General features: G+C 23.4%; 5 protein-coding genes across 10 annotated transcripts in view; 2 read left to right on the plus strand and 3 right to left on the minus strand.

Annotated features, from left to right (window-relative positions):
* LOC126907018 (uncharacterized) overlaps positions 1 to 4,101 on the minus strand; it is a 32,164-nt gene extending 28,063 nt beyond the window's left edge. For both annotated transcript variants that reach the window (XM_050688013.1, XM_050688012.1), the window contains exon 1: positions 3,915 to 4,101. The gene's annotated coding sequence lies outside the window, so the exon portion shown is untranslated. The remainder of the gene's footprint in view (positions 1 to 3,914) is intronic.
* A 132-nt stretch (positions 4,102 to 4,233) lies between these two features.
* Positions 4,234 to 6,568, plus strand: LOC126907028 (AN1-type zinc finger protein 2A-like). Its single transcript, XM_050688028.1, has 6 exons — positions 4,234 to 4,373; positions 4,503 to 4,633; positions 5,464 to 5,506; positions 5,666 to 5,840; positions 5,896 to 6,123; positions 6,188 to 6,568. Exons 2-6 carry the CDS (start codon positions 4,579 to 4,581, stop codon positions 6,281 to 6,283), a joined length of 597 nt encoding a protein of 198 aa, XP_050543985.1. The 5' UTR covers positions 4,234 to 4,373; positions 4,503 to 4,578; the 3' UTR covers positions 6,284 to 6,568.
* Positions 6,569 to 7,270: 702 nt separating this feature from the next.
* LOC126907031 (longitudinals lacking protein-like) lies at positions 7,271 to 11,089 on the minus strand. The gene is made up of 4 exons (XM_050688036.1): positions 10,776 to 11,089; positions 10,463 to 10,654; positions 8,425 to 8,571; positions 7,271 to 7,579 (listed from the first exon to the last, which is right to left on the minus strand). The coding sequence occupies exons 2-4, from the start codon at positions 10,646 to 10,648 to the stop codon at positions 7,535 to 7,537; spliced, it is 378 nt and encodes a 125-aa protein (XP_050543993.1). The 5' UTR covers positions 10,649 to 10,654; positions 10,776 to 11,089; the 3' UTR covers positions 7,271 to 7,534.
* Positions 11,090 to 13,268: 2,179 nt separating this feature from the next.
* On the minus strand, positions 13,269 to 15,982 carry LOC126907030 (programmed cell death protein 6-like). Of its 5 annotated transcripts, none has more exons than XM_050688032.1 (5): positions 15,865 to 15,982; positions 15,660 to 15,769; positions 15,057 to 15,163; positions 14,164 to 14,432; positions 13,269 to 13,565 (listed from the first exon to the last, which is right to left on the minus strand). In XM_050688032.1, exons 2-5 carry the CDS (start codon positions 15,716 to 15,718, stop codon positions 13,464 to 13,466), a joined length of 537 nt encoding a protein of 178 aa, XP_050543989.1. In that variant the 5' UTR covers positions 15,719 to 15,769; positions 15,865 to 15,982; the 3' UTR covers positions 13,269 to 13,463. The 5 variants fall into 5 exon arrangements, with proteins under 5 accessions (XP_050543989.1, XP_050543992.1, XP_050543991.1 ...); XM_050688035.1 differs by having other exon boundaries at positions 15,660 to 15,758; positions 15,865 to 15,975; XM_050688034.1 differs by having other exon boundaries at positions 15,660 to 15,753; positions 15,835 to 15,975.
* A 202-nt stretch (positions 15,983 to 16,184) lies between these two features.
* Positions 16,185 to 21,690, plus strand: LOC126907019 (serine/threonine-protein kinase Sgk2-like). Its single transcript, XM_050688014.1, has 10 exons — positions 16,185 to 16,285; positions 16,462 to 16,661; positions 16,726 to 16,821; positions 17,024 to 17,160; positions 17,352 to 17,462; positions 17,570 to 17,843; positions 17,904 to 18,170; positions 18,233 to 18,406; positions 19,506 to 19,646; positions 21,174 to 21,690. Exons 2-10 carry the CDS (start codon positions 16,518 to 16,520, stop codon positions 21,333 to 21,335), a joined length of 1,506 nt encoding a protein of 501 aa, XP_050543971.1. The 5' UTR covers positions 16,185 to 16,285; positions 16,462 to 16,517; the 3' UTR covers positions 21,336 to 21,690.
* Positions 21,691 to 22,552: the final 862 nt, after the last annotated feature.

A 22,552-nucleotide genomic window follows, 5' to 3' on the forward strand; every position in this document is an offset into this window, starting at 1 on the left:
TATAAGTCAGAAAGTTTTTAATCGAATTTTTAATTTATTTTAAAAATAAATTAATTTCTCTTTACAGATTTATATCGAAACGTTTTTTATGACGGTGATCTTTTTAAAACTTGTTTAACAAGTTGGAATTCTTTAGTTTTATACATTTCTCTATTTATTAATTAGTTATTAATTACTTTTTTAAATCATCCCTTTAACTTTATAAGGTTGTCAAATTTATTTTTTTAATTGAAACATTCATATTTAAAAAGTTTATTAAATTAGTTGATACCCTAATAAAGTTGAATTTTCACAGAAAATACTTTAGAGTTAAATTAATTTGTCTTTTATGTATTTAAATATTTTTTTTATTTATCTGATAGAAATTTTTAAGCATAAAATATTGAGTATTTAAAAGGAAATCATGAATTTTTGAACTTATATACGATATAAACTTTTTTTTGTTTTATTATATATGTAAAATATTACCCAGAAAAAATAATTGAATAATATTCCGAGCAAAAGCAAGAGAAATTTTTTTGGTGAAACCAAAGACTTCACATTCTCAAATCCTATCCTGTATGTTTGCACAAGTAATATGATTTTATTCTTGAAATTATTGTAGGATAATAATTATTCTACAGCAATTATTGTCGTATTAAACAATACTTATGTAACAGGAATTTCGGAAGTCTTGGTAATATTAATCAAGTAATATATACAAAAATAATTGGAAAATAATCCAAAAGGTATAATCTATAAAATATATTTAAACCCCTTTATTTGTACAACATATGGTCATTATTCATTTTTTACATCCGGGGGGATTGTGTATATATGTGAATAGCACATGAATCAACTGTTAAGTATTAGTAACTTTTTATAAACACGCAACGATAGTACACCCAAAGAAAAACCTCAATCAATTTTGATAGAGAAATTTTATCAAGGGTTTATGATAATGTTTTATTATACGAACAAAATAATTATTCTTATAAATAATTATTGTTCAAGACAAGAAAAAAAACTATCATATTGATAAATATATCATAGTTTCAATAGTAATGATAAATATATCAAATTGAACAATGAATTTATTATATAGATCGTGGTTTTTCTCTGGGTGTAATGAAAGTTATTAAAAAACCGTCAATTCACTATCAAGGCAGCTTCAAATTTTTGTTAAAATTATGTTTTTATGAGATTTTATTTAGGAAAAAATATATCCTAAGTTATAATATGACAGAATATATCAAAAATAAAACACAATTTTTTGGGTAAAAATCTGTGAATAAGGGTACATTATAACATTTATTAAACAGTAATGTAGCTATAAGACTACAGGACCATAACCTCCCTATTGACTGCAATATTTATCTCAAAAGTGAAGTGGTAAACAAAAAAAAAATCCTTAGCCAACCTTTTTTTTTTCAATTCAATGAAAAATAAAAAAAAATTTTTTTGATAGGCAAAAGAATTGTCTTTAAGGGCGGCACAATTCCTAAATGCGATTCTGATATTAAGTTCTAACCTCAAATAAATTAGACGAAAAATGTTCATACTGTTATATAATTATTGTTAGGTTAAAAAAAAGACCCAAAAATAATAATTATATAAAGGATTAACTAATTTACTTAACTCTTCTGAAAAAAAATTAGTAAACTAAAATTTCATTCTAGCAATGTTTTATTGGGTGAAACAAACGTTATAAACTTTATAATGCGGATAGCATTATAAGTAAAAAAAAATTTAATTATTACAGTAAAAGTATTTTAATCATACTTTTTGGCAACTAAAATATCGTGTTTTTCTTTTGTGAGTTTTTTGTAGTTTTCCACACCACTTCAACCAATTTCTAATGTCTCGTAGTAAATTTTGAATTTAAAATGGTGTATATAATTATGGCCAAATTCAGAAATGTGGAGGCTTTGCAGAAATACAGGTATAATTCTTTCTTTTTATCTTCGGCAGGTATTTAGTCATTATCCGAAAAGAGATATTAGAAAAAGGGCCGAAACTCCATATAAACATATTAGATTTTTGTTCATTTTTTATTTCTTTATACACCCAGAGAAAAACCTCGATCTATATAATAAATTCATTGTTCAATTTGATAAATATATCATTACTATTGAATCTATGATATATTTATCAATATGATAATTTTTTTTCTTGTCTTGAACAATAATTATTTAAAAGAATAATTATTTTGTTCGTATTAATAAAACATTATCATAAACCCTTGATAAAATTTCTCTATCAAAATTGATTGAGGTTTTTCTTTGGGTGTAGATAGATTTTAACCTCTCTTAGTTGCATTGATATAAAAACCTCTAAGAAATTCATACCGGGAGTTCAAGAAACGTAGTATCACAATTGACCAAATCTAGTTGAAGATGAAAACTAAATTTAATTTTTATGATACATGTTACATTTACTGGAGTAGTAATATAAATTAATTATCTTATCAGGCGAAATCACGGAAATAATATAGTGGTTTCCAACAAAGCTAACACAATTGACTACTCATTTTTCCGGATGTTCTACATTTCTATCAATTAGCTTCTAATACGATAATAAAATTTTACTTTTTAAATAGTTACTCAAAATATGAAGCTAGAAGCAAAGATATCTGAAAATGATATCGAATAGGAAGTTATTACAAACAATTTAAAATGTTTATTTACGGACCCAAAACAGTAATGACAATAAAAACATTCACTATTAAACTCAAAACAGTTAGTTTATTATAAGTATACAAAATTTTGGATGTACACACAATTTTCACTGACGTCGCAGAATAATTACATAATTGACGTGAATAGAGAAATGTAAAAAAATCGTATTTTTATATCTGTAGTATTGAGTGACTGTTAAATTCGATAATATAATATAAAAATAACCAATGACATAAATTTACCAAATAAAAATTGAAAAAAGTTAAAGATATCTATGAATAAGATTAATCAACAATAAAAAAAAAAAATGAAAAGAACAATAACAATAAAAAATTAAATTTTAAAACTGTATTAATTGGGTAAAATGATCTAGAGCGAAGAATAAGTATTTTAAAAAAATGAAGACAAGTCCATTTTTATACAGCAATTTAAAAACAAAAAAAAAATCATATTTAATATTATTATATAATTATATAATAGTCTGTTTATTTTTTAATAACATAACATAAAATAAATTGTGATTTAACTATGTGGTGCAAAAGCAGAATAATAATCTATTTGATAAAAATATTGTTTGCCACCAAAGTATTAAACTGAAATTACATAGCAAAATTTGCTAAATACTTAAAATAAAATAAAGCTTCTACGCGTGCAATATATACATTTTTTTTATGATATCATTACAAATTATAATAAATAATTGAAACTAAATAATACAAATATAGTTTTTTATAAGTTTCGCTGTAATATTATTATATATTATCGTCTTTACAATATTTTGCAATAATATTAATAATCTATTGTTTATCATAATTTAACTTTTGAAAGAAACATTTACTACCATAAAAAAATTTATCAACTACATTTATTACGATATTTAAAACAAATCATCATCATACAATTAAATTCACATATGTAAATAAGATCACTCACTAGAATTGGAATTGAAATCATTTTTGTACATAATACATAAAAAAAATGAGATAATTATAAAACTAGGAAAATTATAATTTTTTCAAAATAACTGAAGGTCGAGGAGAATTTTTGAAAATAGCTCTATTTAGTAACAGTTCTCCAGTCAACTACACTTATGATATAAACTTTAAAGTCCATTACTTTTGAATTAATTTTTTGTCCATGGATCCCTTTAGTATAGAACCTACATTTTTATCTTTAATTAAGTTAAAATAAAATTTTTGTAACTTGATTAATCAAATATAAAAAAGTATAGACAAATTTCATGCAAAAATTACTTACTTTTGAAAAATACTAAAAAGTATTTTAAATAGAATTCTATTTTTTAGTTATCACAAACACAAGATTTCCAAATAAAACAATGACAAAAGGAACATTTATTTTCAAAATCACGTAATTTTTTTACTTTACCCGGAAAAATACTAGTAATACAATATAGCTACTGACGCAAATGTTTATAACTGACTGGTATTCTAAATTTGCGGGTAAGTTTAACACACCGATGTGTGAGTTTTACTACATCGCGAGAGCCGGTAGAACAGTGTAACCAGCTTACACATAAAATAAATGAACAATATGGAAAAAAGTTGTGACCATGACGAAAGATATATCTACAACAGAAGTAATGGAACAGACTATATGAAAAGAACTGTACTTTCATATATTCTATGGTATAGTCATATAGACTGACAACAAGTTATAATATAATTCTTATAGTCTATCAACTGTATCATACAGTCTGTAAGTTAATACAATGATTCAGCATATATATGATAACCACTCATAAATACATTTATATATTGATGTCATTATTTTATTCGTACATTTCATTAAAATTGAGATACCAATAATTTAATTTGTTAATAATAGATCCATTAGAACAGGAACTGTGAAAAAACTTTGTCTTTTAATTTCTACGCAGTTCAGTTATACTTTTTTAATAATCATGGAATTTCCCAATTTGGGACAGCATTGTTCAAAAGATACTTGCAAACGTCTTGGTAAGTCCATTTAATTAAATTATTTCAATAATTCTGTTTTTATAATCTATTATAACATTCAATAATTTTTACCAATGTCCATATATTTATTATTGATATCCATACAAAGTTGTTATCAGAACAAGTTTGATAGAGGGCATAAGAACCAATTGTTTTAATTTATAAAAATTTTTTTTTATTTTTTATGGAAAAAAATTAGCCTTTAAAATAGTAAAAATTTTGCATTCATATGATTACTATAAAGAACAGTTGTTTAGGAATTCTTTACAAAAATAAATTTGCTATAGTACTTTAAATATCTAATCCAATATTAATTAATAACATGTACTAGTGACATTTTTATTTACTTTTTATTTAGTTAATTCATAAAAAAATGATTACTCTACACTATATAATAGGTGTTCTTAGACAACTCAATTTACTAATTGTTAAAAATATTTTTAATTGTGTTTTTAATATAATAAAAACAACAATATAAGCTATAATATCATCATAATAAGGTGTTATGTCACCTTATCATAAACGTAAACCTTCAAAAATATAATATACCTAAAGATTTATCTATATTGTGATACAAAACAATTTTTAGAGTAGAACAATATTTGTTTTAAGTCCTCTTAAAAGTTTGACCCTTAATTATCTGTTATTAAAATTAATTTACATCTTTTTTTTAATAACATTAAAGTGGTCACTTTAATGTTATTAATGTCTGTCTAAAAATTTCAAGTATTAAATTTTGTTCCTTGGTAATTAAAGCTCAACTTTTATATAGTTTCTTTATTATACATTTAAATAACTTATTTATTTAAAAACTAAAATACTTTTTCTAGATTTCTTACCAGTCAAATGTGATGCATGTTCAAATATTTTTTGGTAATATTACATGACTAATTTCTTATACAGAATGTTTAACAAGTAAAATTAAAGGCTATCAGTGTTTGTAACATTGGATCTATTTTTTTACTTAATAAACATTCTGTATAAATACATAAAGGTAGGGTTTTTTAAATTTGAATAACTTTATTTTTATAGTTCTGATCATATGAGCTATAGAAGTCATCAATGTCAATCTACCTTTAAGATAAATATTCAAGTGCCTATTTGTCCATTATGTAATAAACCAGTTCCAACACCTAAAGGTCAAGAATCTGATTACACAGTTGGTCTACATATTGACAATGATTGTCGTATGGCTGAGGGTAAAAAGGTGATAAAAAAACATCTTTGATTATTTTGAATTCTTATTTATTTATTTTGTTAAGGTATTTACTAATCATTGCACAGTATCTAAGTGTCGTGGCAAAGAAGCAGTTCCAGTAGTATGTAGTGAATGTCATCACAACTATTGTTTTAAACATCGTCATCCGTTAGATCACAATTGTATTGGAAACAAAAGAATTGTTCAAAGAAAAATAGAAATAAAAAATAGATTAGGAACTAGCAGCGTTGTAAAAAAACCATTTACCACATCTTCCATTCAAGGAAACCTGGTAGTAAAATATAGTCATGAAATTATTATATTGATTTTAATTATCTTCATTTGGTGGTTATTAGAGTGAAGATGAAGCATTAGCTAGAGCACTTGCAGAATCTGAACGTCTAAATCAAAGGACTATGAATGACCAAGAACAAAAGTGTTCAGTTTCTTAAAAATCTTAAATTTTGTATTACCAAAGATTCTTTTGAAAATAATGATATTTCGATTTTAGCTCAAAATCCAAGTTGGGTATATTCAATGTTTATTCTTCAATTATTCAAAAAGTTTATTGTACATTCCAAATGTTATGTATTCATTTATGTTAATAACTTTAACTAATTGTGTATATTTTTAAATACTTAACACTTTTTAGTTAAAATAAATATAAATTTATAATATACTACTTTTCTTTTGTCAGAATATTGTTACAATACTAAATAAATTGTTGTTCAATCTAATTTATGAAAAAATACTCGTACTTATTAATGTTAAGAAAAAAAAATTTAGAATAGAAATGTTCATGTTTAACATGAGTAAATAATGATCAGTTTTATATCCTTATATTGTACCAGAAACCAGACACCTCCAATGAGAAAATCACAAGAAATATTTCATTGGCACCCTGGAATTCAAACCGGGTCTTTATGTGTTGAAACATATTTCTACCCACTAAGCCAGGCCAACTCCTTAATGTTTAACATAAGAAAAATATGATGATTATACCATGATATTATTTAAAAAGGTACCCAGTTATTCTCAAGATTTTTTACTTGTCTATTACTAAATTGGACTTAATTTTTAAAAAATAAAAAATGTAAGATGTATGTGATAATTATTAGATTATAATCTAATAAAATAGTATTATCTAACAATAGTACTATATTTTCAACAGTAAATTTATGCTCATAGTTTCATTTTACATCTAAAAAAAACTACATCATCAAAAATAAAAAAAACATTAAATGTGTTAAATAATTATTTTATCAAGTCAATCAACATATACTAACACATTCTATTAAAATATAATTAATATAATAATAATTGCAAAGTATGATAAATGTACATGATGAGTATAGTATTTACAACATTTGTTTTTTCAGTATAAAAAAATAATAAAAATTACATTTTTCAATTAAAAAATCATATATAATAAAAACAATAAGACATTTTTTATATGTGATAGTATAATAGATTTGTGACATTTAATTTTACATAAGTCTATTAAATGTCATGTTGCAATTTTTTATTTGTTTATTTATTTTTTTGGTTTCATATTGTACTGTCGTAAATGATATAGAATATATTATTCTATAGATTAAACACATTTAAAATAATAATAATAAATCACTGAAAATTATTATTATTACATAGTTCATATTAAACACTAAAAGAAAATAAATAAATAAAATATTTTAAACATCATACTAATCTTTTTTAATTGTTTGCGGAGCTTCTGCAAGACCTTTTACCTAAAAATAAAAATTAAAAATATTTAGTATTATGTATCAACTTTAACAATTTATTGGTATTTTTGGATATCAGTAAAAATATACTTTTAAGTGATTTCTAGATAGAATTAAAATTAATATTTTATGACTTGAAATTGTAGAATATATTAAAATAGATATAATTTAAAAAGACTACTGTTCAAAAACTAATTATCCAAAAGCTGAACATTGAAGAACAATATAATCTAGTTTAATTATTAAATAATCTTCAATATTATTAATAATGTCTTTTCCATTATCTAAATATTTCTAAATCTATATCTTGATTTCATTTTTTATTGTTCATAAAAACTAAAATTAAGAGAGCATCAAAGTTAATATATGGCATGTTTATAAAGTGTTAAAATAATAAGTGTCTATCTAAACAGTAGACTCTTAGTAGATTCCTCTAGATTTTTCCACAATACAACCTAAATAATTTCAAAATATAAAGAAAAAATTATCGTAGAATACAGATTCATAAGAATTGAATAGTTGTAGCTAGACTACATCAATGTCAGATTAAATATAAAACATTTTCTACATCTATGCATGTGTAATTTTAAATAAATTTATTTAAAAATAGGTAAAATTATGTATTATTCTTCATTTGTCTTTTACTTTTTTATATATTTAGTAATTATGATTAGAATAGTACATAAAATAAATATGTGTTTTTAAAAGACATTTAAAATAAACTACAATATCTAAAGCATTACAAAATATTAGATACTAAATAAATACATTGATTTAATTTACATTAATTTGATTCAATTCAAAAATGTTATAATTACTTTTAACTTAATTTAATAGAATGTAATAATTACTTTCAAGCGATCGGCAGTTTTCAAGAAGGCTGGCAATTGTTCTTGGCTAATATTAACTTCACCAGCATACATGAACTCAAGTATTGATTGTAGGTGACTAAAAGGTACATCTTTAAGTATAATGATTGGATGTTTAGAAGGATTTTCCTATAAACATCATAAAATTATTTATTTAAGTTAAAGAATTACTAACTCAAATTATTAATTAAAAATAATCACAATTTTATTCATTATACAGAGTGAGTCAAGAAAGTATCCCAAATCAAAAAACTTTTGATCCAATTATTTTCTTTAATTTTTGTAAAACAATTTTATGGAATGCAAACAATTTTTATTATATAAATTTAGTACAAAAAAATAAAAAAAGGCAAATTAAATAAAAAAAGTAGAAATAGAATTTATATATATTTTTATAATAAAGCTATATATTTATGTCCAAAGGTAAATTATAAGCGGTATAACCCTTGTTACAAAAATGTTTAATTTATAATTAAAAAATAACGATAATAATAAAGTGCCCGTTTTTTTAATTCAAAAGACATTAAAAATAGAAATTGATATTGTATATTTAAGATATAATATTGAAAGTCATAATTTTTACTGTGTTTGATTACTTTCATAGTTATAATTTGTAAAATTAATCACCTAGATAAAATCATTAATTTTACAATAATTAAAAATATTTTGTTTAGCTTCAAAAAAATTTAATTTGAACTTATTATTTTGAAAGTTGACATAATTTAAGGAAAATATAACACTTTTTTGGGCAATATTCAACATTTATTTACTTTTGCGGCTTTTATCAATGAAAATGTGATTAAGTGTTTTCATATAATAATTAAAGATAATTTTATAAACTTAAGAATAATTCTCCATATGGATTTTTCGTCCTTTTTTTATTATGTAGAATAAACTAGTCGGTGTACATAAACTTATTCATTGCTGATCACCTGCCAAGATAGCAAAGATAGCTAGATTGCTAGCAAAGAATATTAATTTCCTGGATGAATTGTTAATATATTGAAATAGTGGTCACTTTGATATGTACAAGCTATGTATTTTTTAGTTATGCAGAGTATAATATAAAAAAAAGAATGTTAAAAATAAACTTTATAATAAGCATAATAATAAGTTTAATTTATTTATTTTTCAAGTCTTTTAATGTTTGAAAATTTTCTTTATCTATTAAATTTCAGTTTATTATAAAATCTAAGCCACTAAATGTTAAAATCATGATAAACTAATATTACCTCTTCCAAAATTGTAAAACAATTTCATTTTGACTAAAAAATTTAAGATAGTTATTTAAAAATGCACTCTTTTTTATTGACAAAACTTCTAGTTATAATTTAAATTTTTATTGCATGTATATGTCAAAATAAAAAATATTAATAACCTATTATTAATGTATAAATCACATTTCATTGATATTTTAAATTGTTTAAATAATTATTAACAAACCAATGATAAAATATAGTAACTAATTTTGTGTAAATTTTACTTTAATAATATATCGCTTCTAATCTCACAGAAAAAAAGATTCATATGAATATTTGGGTCAAGTGTACTAACAATATTATTTCATTAATCATTAATACGAATATACTTTATTATTAGTTAATAAATAATAATTTTCATTAAGTTTTACATGATATATAACTCTAAAGAAGTTTAATATTTCAGTTTGATGCAACTAATGTCATCAATAATCTTCAAATAACCAGCCTATCTATGTAAAATATATTTATGAAATAAAACTGTAACTGATAATACTGAAGGTAAGTATTTATAGATATGCTAATAGCTATATATATATAAGAGATAATAAATCATTTTTATTAAATTGAAATTTTTTAAAACATTTATCAGAAAAACAATCATTTTTAAATAAATGATGAACCCTACTAACCTTCAAAAAATTTACTAATGACAAAATTAAAAATTTTAAATATTTGTTTACCATATAATTAACTAACATTTTGTTTTCAGCTATATTAAAATAACAAAGGCTACTTTACAGGTACATTATAATAAATACCTCTAATAAGGCTTTAAAGTAAGGACTGCAGGCAGATAACACCATTTTGTGAGCTTTACAAGTTTGACCCTCGCATGCTAATGTAACATCAGTAAAACTTTTTTCGTTTCTTAGATGTTTAAATGATGAAACCATATTACTTTGGTAATCATTCCATTTTAAGAAATATTGTTGTTGATCAGCCATATTAAACTAAAAATGTTAAAACAATATGAAAATAATAAATTGATTTACAAACTATGTTGGTTGAGTACAAATTAAATAATATAAATATAGCTTAAATGGAATAAATTTTAAAATAATCTTTGGTTACCTCTTGTCTTTTCTTCGTTTAAGTTAATTGGTTACTACTGATAACGTCTTAAATTTGTACTATTATAAATGATTCCAGTACTAAAACAAATTCAATAACATCAAATTGAAAAGTAATAGTCTCATACAGCACATGAACTGAAATGCATTAAATATTATGAAATAAATATTATGAGTAATTTAACGTTGTCGACTAAATTTTAGTCATTGGTTTGATCAACATTATAACATAGACAAGTATAATAACAAGTTATAGATAAACAATACGTAAAAAACGTTGACCCGTGTTGTGTGAAATAAACATGAGTGTGAGTACCTGTGTGTTACTTATAAATTGGTAGGCGGCGAAGGGACGACTGGCTGTATGAGAACGAAAAGCAGGTGGTAACGCTGTCAAAGCCGGTTCAAAAATTTATTTGACCCTGTGAAATAATCCTTTTTGATTTTAATAAATTTTTATTTAAATAATTATTAAAATCTATGATAATTCAAGTTTTTATTCATTTTTTTTATATAAGTATAATAAATTAAAAAGAACATTTTAATAAAAATTTTAATTTTAGTTAATTGGTTACACTGAACTGACTAATACCGTACCTTTTTTTCAAACTAATCAGGTTTTGATTATTTTCATTATGTCAATATATAATTTTAGTAAATTGTAAGTTTTTTATGGATTATTAAAGATAGTTATAAAATTAAAAAGGACATGACAATGACTTACAAAATAATATAATTACACGGTACTTTAAAAGCCTTTATGAATAATGAAGAAGTAAACAACCAGTCAAGCAAATTCTTGGTATTAGGACAGTTTCTATAATACTAATATCTGATGGTCAAAATTAATACTCTATCTTTATTAGCTACTCTTGCTGAATGTAATAGAACTATTTAGTAACTTATAAAATTTGTTATTAACCAAATTAAATATTTTATGTTAAATGTAATAAAGTTAGAAAAATAAATGTTATTTTTTTTATTAATTTGATAGTTTATTACAGTCTGTTGTAGCAATAAAAGTAAATTAAATTTGTGAATTTATGGGAAGTAAGTTATTGAGATAAGCTGAAATGGAAATTAATTCAGATATTAAAGAGACTTATCGCTTAAAGGTTGGTACCAGTGGATCAACTAAGGGGGTCCTAGGTCTACTCTCATGGATATAAAATTATAATAATAGAGGGGTGTATCTCCCAAATAATCTGACATTTTAAAAGCTATATGCATGCACCTTTTCCTCATACAAAATTTCTAGATATACTACTAGATACAAAGAATATTTAGAGAGAGTACTCAATTTTTCTTATTCATTTTATTGAAATAAAAAGTACATTATCACTAAAAATTTCAGCTATTTTGTTACTTAATCATATCAATGATTTATGCTTAATTTGAATCTTGGAATAAGTTTTTTCATACCACTCCAAAGAAGATTCTCATAATTTATTTTTTCAATTTAAAATCTCTTGTACAATCTCATTTTTTGCGAAAAAATTTTTTCCCTCATGTCACTTTTAAGAGAAGTGAAATTAAATTAAAGAAGTTAAATTAAGTTAGGAAAATAAGAAGAGTGATTAAAAATACCACTTAAATAGATAAATTTGACTCATAACATTTTCATCTTAAACATTTTTAATCTGTGAAAATATTCCAGTGTTTTTCCTTTTACCTGAAGAAATTGAATAACAGGTATCTCCTATGAAGAGACCTATCACTTGGTGATATTTTTTAGCAACATCATTTATAAAAATAGATGCAACAAAATTAATTTTTCTTTTTAAAATAATAATGAGAAATATTGAATAGTAACTATTGAAATATTTAATCTAGTATTATAGTATATTCAATATTTAAACTTTTAAATAGTTTATACTAAAAATAAACTATTTGATAGCATGACATATTCAAAAATGCCAATCACTACTACTAAAAATTGAGTCTATGTTCATTATGTCCAGAACTTCTACTATTCAGTATATCCATCATTGAAAATAACCTTACAGACTAGGACAGTAGTAGTACTATTAATTTCTGAATAGACTTGAACAATTCTCTTAAACAGTAGAATTTAATAACATATCTGTATATTCTAACAGTAGAACAAATTTACAATTCTATAATATTAATATTAATCAGCTTAGAAGTGGAAATAAAGCTACAGTATTTATTCTTATTAAGATTTTGTAAAAAAATGATTCTGTACTTAACAAACAAAGCATGTCCAAAACCAGATTGCCAAAAAAAGTAATTGACAGAACTTATATTGTAAAATATGTAATAATAAATTAGAAAATTTTAAATATAGATTACTTCAGCATCAGTACAGTTTTGTGACTAGAAACTTAACTAGATTGAACTATAATAACGTAACTAGACTAAAAGTATTAGGAATAAAGCCAGTGGATTAAAAAACTGCTTCATTTAAATGAATAGTTGATATTAAGATTTAGTAGAATAAATACTTTTTTTCTTTTATAAAAATAAAAACAAATCAATTAAGGTTATTTATTTTTTATTTATAAAGAGAAATAAAAACATATTTTATTTTTCAGTATCAAAGCTTGTATATAATATTAAATATCTTAGAGCTCTTATTTACTTAAATGCTTTTTAGCAGACTTAAAGGTTTATTTATAAATTGTGTAAATAAAAACATGGGTGTGTATTAAATGTAGCAATTGTTAATTTAATTTTTAATACTAAAAACCATGCCAACAAATTGTTCATAATGCATTGTAACTACACCATCTTGATCAGTATCAAATTGGCGAAATGCTGCAGTTAAATTCTAAAATTAAAAAAAATTGTTAATAAATTGAAGGTTGATTTTTATTTGTATTATTATTTTATAGAAAAAATTCACAATTTTTGTATAGCTAAAGAAGGAAATAGGTTTTTTAATACTCCATTATTTCAAGAAATTGACGATTTTTTATTCAGAAAATGTTTATAATATAGAGTGATGAAGAAATCATGATTGATCCGTACCCGGATTAATACAGATTGAAAAACTACACCCAATCTGAATTATGTAACCAATCTATCAATTTGAAAAAAAAAATCATTTTATAATATGAAATAAATATTAATTATTTAACATCTATACTTAAAACAAAAAAATTATTTTTTTATTTAAAATAATATTATCCACAAGTGACTAATTCTTATTATATCAACATCTGTAATTAATATTAAATTTATTTTATATTGTATACTTTATATAGTGTGAATAGTTTTGACAGATTTAATTAACAACCTGTAATTTGTATTCATATTCAAATTGAAGGATATAATCCAAATAAAAGAATTCAATTTGTAAGTCGGATTCACTAAAATTGTGTTCAACTCTAATATTAACCTAAAGGTTTTAAAAAGGGTTTTATTACATTAAGCATTATGCAACATTGAATGAAATCATCAAATAATACAGTTCCTCGACCCATTCTATCAAATTTCTGCATCATAGTACTGACAGTAGTTTCAGATAAGTTGTAACCAAAATTTTGCAATGCTAATCGTAATTCATTTTTATCAATGTTTCCAGAATTATCTCTATCAAAAGAACGGAAACAGTTTTGCCAATCAGTCACATACTTCCAAAGAGCACCAAAATCATCAAAATTAATGGTACCTTTTCCTGATTTGTCAAACATACCTAAAAAAATTGAATGAAAAATAATTATTTACATCTTACGATACTATGTCTTACAATCCTAACATCTAATTAAAAACTATAGAGGTCTTCCAAGATATTCTTGTTAACTACTAGTATAATCATCTAGGTATTATTTTTAGGTGGTCCTTAAAACCCAATCATTCTAACACTACCTTTCTAATTTTTTTTAAAGATAATAAAACTGTGTAGTATAAAATTTGAGATCAATATGATAATGTTAGTCTGGCCTTAAAAGTAAAGTAAATTTTTTTTCTCTAAATTTTATTATTAGTTTAATACTTAACTTATAAATGGTCACTCAACCCAAAAATATAAAACATGGAGATTTAAAAAATGTCACTTCTATAATATTTGAACTACTATAGTTAAAACAATTATATTTTATTATTATATTATAATAATATGTGCAAATCTTTAAATTTCGAAAAGAACCCTTTTTTCTCTTAATATTTTTTTAGTATACTAATGTGTATGTTATATATATATATATCTAAATTGCAAATTCTTATAAATATTTTGACGCTGATGATAATGAATTAATTACTTTATATATATATATTATAATAATAGTTATACTATAAATCAACATAAGATATTACATACTCATCATTAATCTAATAGTTTCAGGGTTAAAAGGACTCCAGGTACCATTTGAAAGAGCTAACTGTAACTCATTAGAATTAATAGATCCACTTCTATCTTTATCTAACCTAAAGTAAAGTACAAATGTATTTGAAAAATATGATAAATTCGTTTTAAAAAAAATGTGAAATGCAGTGGCAAAACCAGAAAATAATTTCAGTGGGGTTTTACCTTTTTTTTTATATTAAACAATGATGAAGAGTATATGAGAAAATAGTAATAGTTCATTTTTTCAATTTTGATTTTATGTTTTAATTTGATAGCTCATTATCAGTAGTATCAAGTAATGAACTACATTAGGTAAAAAATATTTTATTTTACAATTAGAAAGATAGAGTTATACATTAACTTTGTTTTTGCTCTCTTAAAAAATGCACAAAAATTAACTACTTTTTTCTCTATATCCTTAAAGTAATAAAAATTATTAAATCTAAACTAAATAAAATAAGGTAAAATATGTAGCATTACAACTAAGTAATGAAGTCTTAAATGTCTTAAATATGGTTAATTTATGCTTAATTAAATCACTTTTCAAAAAATAATAGTACTATTTTATTTACAAACCTTTGAAATACATCCCACAAAAACTCTCTTGAAGGCATTTGTCCTTGGAATTGGGCCATAATTTTAAATATTGTACAATGTAAACAGTTAAATGCTAAACTAATATCAAACTATTAACATAAATAAATAGTACAATTTTAAAAAGGAAATAGTTTACTATTGACAATGTTATTACCTGTATACAAAAATTAAAATGAACCCTTACTTTTTAATAATATTAAATATAGTTAAAATAATATCTCAAAAGTTTCAAACACCAAATTGAATCACCTAACGAATGAAAAAATTATTTTGTATCAAAATAAATTGGTTATATTTATCAAAAATTATATGAAGAATTATCTCAGATCACATAATGATAACTCCAACGACTCATTATAATTATCATTGTTTTCAAGCTTAAATGATGTATTTTAAACTCAATGTTGAATAAATATTAACTCACTAATATAACGCATGCGTTATGATTGATAATATATTACACTAATGATACTGGGAAGTTCTATTTGGTGTTAACTGTTTTAGAAGTTTGGTGTATAATTCATAGTCGGCAGAGGGAAGTCAGAAATCAACAAGTATGTGACAGTAGTGGGAAATTTTTGTGAAATTGTCGTCACAAAAGTGAGGTAACAGATTACTTTAAGATAATATTATCTCTCATATTGTTCGCCATTTCCCATAATTTGGTTCCAATATCCATTAGTAGGTCACTGGGTCACTAACTATAATTGCTTAGGGTTGTGAAAAATGAGTTATAATAATAAGTGTTTACATTGGTTATGTTTTTGTGTTTATAATAAAGACTGGACCAGAGATTATTCATCCATAGACAGTAATTCCAGTTATTGGAGCAGCATTATGACAAGTAAATCAAATTCTCTTGCTGATTATGGTACTTGCAAAAATTGTCCTACACTAGAAGTATCTACCAATGAAAATAGTCACAAGACAGATGCAATGGTTTCACAAGCAGAAATATGGCAGGAAGATAAAAAGTTCACTGTAATCTTTCTTTATTTTTAATTTATAGTCGAGAATTTTTATTAAAAAAATAAATATTTAATAGGTCTATAAAGTTGTAATTTGGTCACAAAATGAGTCTTGGCATGTTTTTCGTCGTTATAACGAATTCTATAAGTTGAATGAAGCTCTAAAAAAACAAGTAATTAAGCCATATACATTAAAAATATAAATTTAATTTAGAACTTATATTTGTTAAAAGCTTCATCTTAATAAAAAGCATTAGTTAACCTTATTAATGTAATAAAATCATAACTATGCCTAAAGTTTTATTTATAATGGTGAACCATTGTAAAAAAAAAGGATAAATCTAACAAATTCATGTTTGTAACATATTTTAATAGGTACCAGATTTTAATATAAAAATACCAGGGAAGAAATTGTTCTGTAATAACTTGGATCCTTCATTTATTGCTACACGTAGAGAAGGTCTTGATCAATTTGTCCATCATCTTATGCATCAAAACAATTTATTAAATATGTAAGCAATCATTAATTAAATTAACCATATGAGTATACAATATATATATATATATATATATATATATNTCATATGTAATATCAAAATACACCTTTGTATTTATTAATAATATATATATATATATATATATATATATATATATAGATTTTCTTGACCCTAAAGTTTTTAATTATAAAATTGTATTTTTCTAGTACTGAAGTTCGAAAATTTTTTAACTTAGATAGTAAAGTTAAAGAACCAGATAGACCAAATAATTTTAAATGTACTGGAACCATTAATCTAGGTCCATCTGAAAGACCTTCGTAAGTTTCTTTATATTAAATTTCTTGAGAAAAATTACAAAAAAAAATTTATACGTTTCTATTATAGAAAACCAGTAATAATTAAATTTACTATTAATTATTTTTAGTGCGAATCCATCTGATTTTGTATTTCTTCGAATTATTGGTAAAGGCAGTTTTGGCAAAGTATATTTAGCTGAGCACAAAAATGAATCTTCTCATTATGCTGTGAAAGTATTAGATAAAAATCATATTCTTGCAAGAAATGAAGTTAAACACATAATGTGTGAACGCAATGTACTTTTAAAAAACATCAATCATCCATTCTTAGTTGGGTTACATTACAGTTTTCAAACAAAGGACAAACTTTACTTTGTGTTAGATTTTATAAATGGCGGAGAGGTATTACTAATATATTAAAATTAAAATAAATAAATTTCTTAGTACATTTTTTTTTTTTAGCTTTTTTATCATCTACAAAAAGAAGTTAGATTTTCTGAATCGAGAGCTAAATTCTATGCTGCAGAAATAGCATCTGCACTTGGATATCTTCATTCTAATGGTATTATTTACAGAGATCTCAAACCAGAAAATTTGTTGCTTGATCAAGAAGGCCATTTAGTACTTACTGATTTTGGATTTTGTAAAGAAGGACTAGTAGGCACAGAAACTACTAACACATTTTGTGGAACACCTGAATATTTGGCTCCAGAAATTATTAGAAAAGAAGTAAAATTTGCTATTTTAAAAAATGATTTTAAAGAAAAAATTTAATTAAAAATTTTTTTTAGGCCTATGGTAGATCTGTAGATTGGTGGTGTCTTGGAGCAGTTCTATATGAAATGTTATTTGGCCTTCCACCATTTTATAGCCTAAATGTTCAGGAAATGTACAATTTAGTTTTGTATAGTAGGTTGAAAATTAAAGGACCAGTCTCTTCTCAGTGTAAAAGTTTTTTACAAAAGGTCAATATATTAAAGAAAGAAATTTATACTTTTAGAAGGTTCTACATTAGAATTTGGTTTTAGAATATACCAAGGATAATGCTAATCAGTGTTTTAGTTTTTAACATTTTGTTTTGTAATCTATATTAATGGATTATTAAAATCAGAGCATCGTTTGAGGATGAACGCTTGATCATCTTCTAAATGTGAGGCCTTTGCCTCAGTTTAAATTTTTTTTAAAGCTGGGGTAGGTTTACTCTTACTAAATGGGTCATATTTACATAAGAAATTCAGTGAAAATGAACTCAAGGAAAAAGACACCTAATATTACATATATAATTATTTAAAATACAATTATAAACTAAATTTTTACAATCTCTCTTACTACTTAAAATTGTAATTCAAACAGATCAAGGCTCAAAATAAAAGAAAATGATTTCTGATTATTTTGATTGTTGTTTACAGCTTAATTTATAAAATAATATCCTAAAATGATATACCTTTAATTTCAAAACCTACAAATGTAGGCTTAGATTAAATATCCTGTGAATTATATCTAACAACTAAAGTTAACATAATTTTTACTGAAATATCTTACATAGTTAATACATATTTAACTTTTATTATAGTTCTAAAAGTCTTCTTATAGATAAAATAAATAAATAATTTTTATTTATGGATGGCTTAATTATTTAAGAAATAGTTCTGTTTTGAAATTTTTTTATATAAAGTGTAATATTAGATGTGAGTTATTAGAGTAAGAGGATCATGAGTAAAACTGCTTATAAATTTGTGCTGGTAAAAAATTTGTTCCATTCTAGTAAAATCTAAAATTATGTCTTTAATTATAACCTATGATACCTTTTCCTAAGTGTCTCTTAAAATAATATAAACTATTTTTACACTTCTCTTTAAATAACAAACATTTAAATCAGCCAATTTTTTTGCCATGTAGCTTTATAAACATTTTTGTTTACATTTTTCTTTTTTGAATAATGAAAAACAAAGGATAATTTTAAAATATTAAATATTTATCATGAAATAACGTTTCTGTAGCATCTTCATTATTTATTTATCAGTAAGATAAGCATAAAGATAAGTTCATATATTTTTCTTGCAGTTACTAGAAAAACAAAGTAACAAAAGACTTGGTAGTACCTCTCAAGATTTTAGTGAAGTTAAAAAACATCCATTCTTTAAATCAATTGATTGGGAAGATCTTTTAAATAAACGTATAATTCCACCTTTTCAGCCACAATTGGTAAGATTCTTTTTTAAATTTATATAATTAATCTCAAATAATTAGGCATGCACACAATTTTATTTATCAAAAAATGCTTTATGTTAAGTCTGCAATAATAATTTTGGATAGTGAACTAAAGAGTTATATCAAAATTTTTATTGAGATCTAAAAATTATCTTTTTTTATAGCTTTTATTATATAAATAAAATTTATCATATTAATAGTTTTAATTTCTAATTCTATGGACCCCAACTTTATTTTTTTAGTGGTATTATATTTTGAACTAGATTCAGTTGCAGTGCAATGTTTTAAAAGTAGGAAGCTCCTATATTTGACATATTTTTCAAAATCTTTAACTTGATATTGCTAGTTAAAGAAATAAGGACAGAAAATTTTGGGAAATATATTACAGTCTTAAATTTAAATTAAAACTAAAATTATGAATTAATTTCAGAAAGTGGTGTTGCCCTTACTTCAGTAACTACCTATTTCGCAATAAACATAATTAAGAACTTTTTTAGGAATCTAGTATGATCCTTTATAAGCTGTAAAAGCAACAAATATATGTTTTGACTTAACAAGGAATACCTACTTTTCTTATAATGAAACATTTAAAATAACATGCATACTTGATTGATCACGACCCACATAATTAAACAAAAAGTAAAAATTATATAGGTAATATTTTTATTAGTTTCTTTTAGTTCCATGTTTTTCTAAGTTTATCAATCATCAAGTATTTTTTTATATTCATTCTTTATATTTTGTAAGGGTGTCAACTAATTTTTTTAAATGTCAACACAAATAAGTAACTAGCTTAATTAGATAATTAACTATTATTCCCTGTAGAAGGAGACAAGAATTCTTCCACAATCTTTCTGCCAATTATAAAAGGTGACTAATGTAGTTGTATCAAGTCAACAGCTAGTGTAAAATTTTGTCAAAAAGTATGAGGCGTCCTGAATAGAACTTGTTCCAACTCAGATGTACGTGGGGATAACAATTAAGAGAAAATAAATAAATTAGAAATTGAGAAGAATAAAATGTTTGACACCTGATAGACAACTTGTGTTTGTAACTTTTATCTGTTTCACCTGTTAAGTGTACAGGCCTACCCAATGGTTGTAGTGTCAACAGTGTAGGGACATCATCACTCAACTCTAAGCTGGACTCTTGTATAGTTGATGTTTGTTAAAGAATGCCTTTAACAAAGTCCTAGTGAACCAGCTATCATAAACACTTTTGATTATATTATACTGTGTGACAGCTGATCTCCAGCGTCATTTATTTTCTCACCTCCTTGCCAACCCAGCACAGCAAATGGATGGCATACGTGTCAATTGTCATCCGATTAGATTATTAACTATTAAATAAGCTAGTTAGTTATGTATATTGCCGTTTGAAATATTTAAGTTGACACCCTTACACGGTATAAATTGAAAGAAACATTAAACTAAAAGAAAAAAATATATTAATATTATTTTTCGATTAATTAAGTGGATGATGATAAATGAATCACTCTGTAATTAATATATTTTATTATAGAACGGAAAGTGTGATTTACAATATATTGATCCTCAGTTTACCAAAGAATCTTTAAGTTCTTCCATGTTGTCTTTCTGTGATGAGACCATAGAAGCTAATATTCAAGATGCTGATAATGTTTTTGCTGGTTTCTCTTATACTCCTCCTTCTAGCTTAGAATAATATAAACATGGCTGATTAAAATAAAATACAACTGTTGTTCCTATTGAAGTGTTAGTATTTTTTTTTATTATTGTTAAAACTTTTTTAAGATTTTGTTTTTATTATTTGCTGTGATCAAAACATTGCATAGGAATTACATTTTAATTAAAAAACAAAGAGATAATAGACAATACTACTTAAATACTTCTAATTTTAATGTTATATATCATTGTGTTCTATTCTGATATTTTTCAATAAACAAGGTTGAGTTTTCTGTAAAATTGTCAATTAGAGAGAAAATCAATTATTAATACTATTTATTATAAAAATAAATTGTTTTTAGTCAAGCTCATTCGTTTGATTTCAGTTTAAATACCTATGTGTACTGAAAAAAAGTTTAGACTTGAATATTTTAACAATGTGTTCTATTTCATAATTGTTTTATTTTGGACAATCACATTTTATTTTTAATACTTTATTTAGTCATAACATTTTGTGATTTTATTATTTTAGTTATTTTTTTATGTTTTAACTATAAATATCCTTATAATTAAATCCATACATTAATTTACTTGTTTGTTGTCTCAAACCCATCACCAATTGTATAAATTATAAACAACTATAATAGTTCCATAAATTGACATTATTTAATCATTTTTGTTAATGATTTAAGTGATTATAGCTAAATGACACTGCCAAAGTTTTTTTATTTTTTATTTTTTTATTTTTATGCTGTATTTGGTATTTTTGAATGGAAATATGTAAACTCTTGTGATAATAAAGAAAATACTTTAAATTAAATCAAAATAAATTTATTCTAATTCCTAAATAATCCTTTAATTAATTATTGAGATAAATATCTTATATAAGTATAATTCAGTAATTTATCTGTTATATTTTTTATTGTTAATAATAATAATAATTCAGTCTTGTTTTGTTGTTTAATTTAACATTATAATGGTTATTGTTGATTTTGAATTATTAGTATTAAAGAATATGTTGCCTACCTAATAATGAGAATAACATGTGATTTTTATTTTTTCTATAAATTTTATTTCATGTGAAATACATTGTTTATTACATAGTAAAATTATTGTTATTTTATTTTAAAAATATACTAAACTATATAATATTTATTATGTGTAGATTGAGAGTAACTATTTTGTTAGAAAATTAATATAATTCTACAGTATGCAAATGTATCAAATCATAGTAATATGAGTGGGTTTATAGAAGGA

The sequence above is a fragment of the Daktulosphaira vitifoliae genome, unplaced genomic scaffold (assembly GCF_025091365.1).
Source record: "Daktulosphaira vitifoliae isolate Bord-2020 unplaced genomic scaffold, ASM2509136v1 Scaffold_5, whole genome shotgun sequence".
Classification (NCBI taxonomy): domain Eukaryota; kingdom Metazoa; phylum Arthropoda; class Insecta; order Hemiptera; family Phylloxeridae; genus Daktulosphaira; species Daktulosphaira vitifoliae.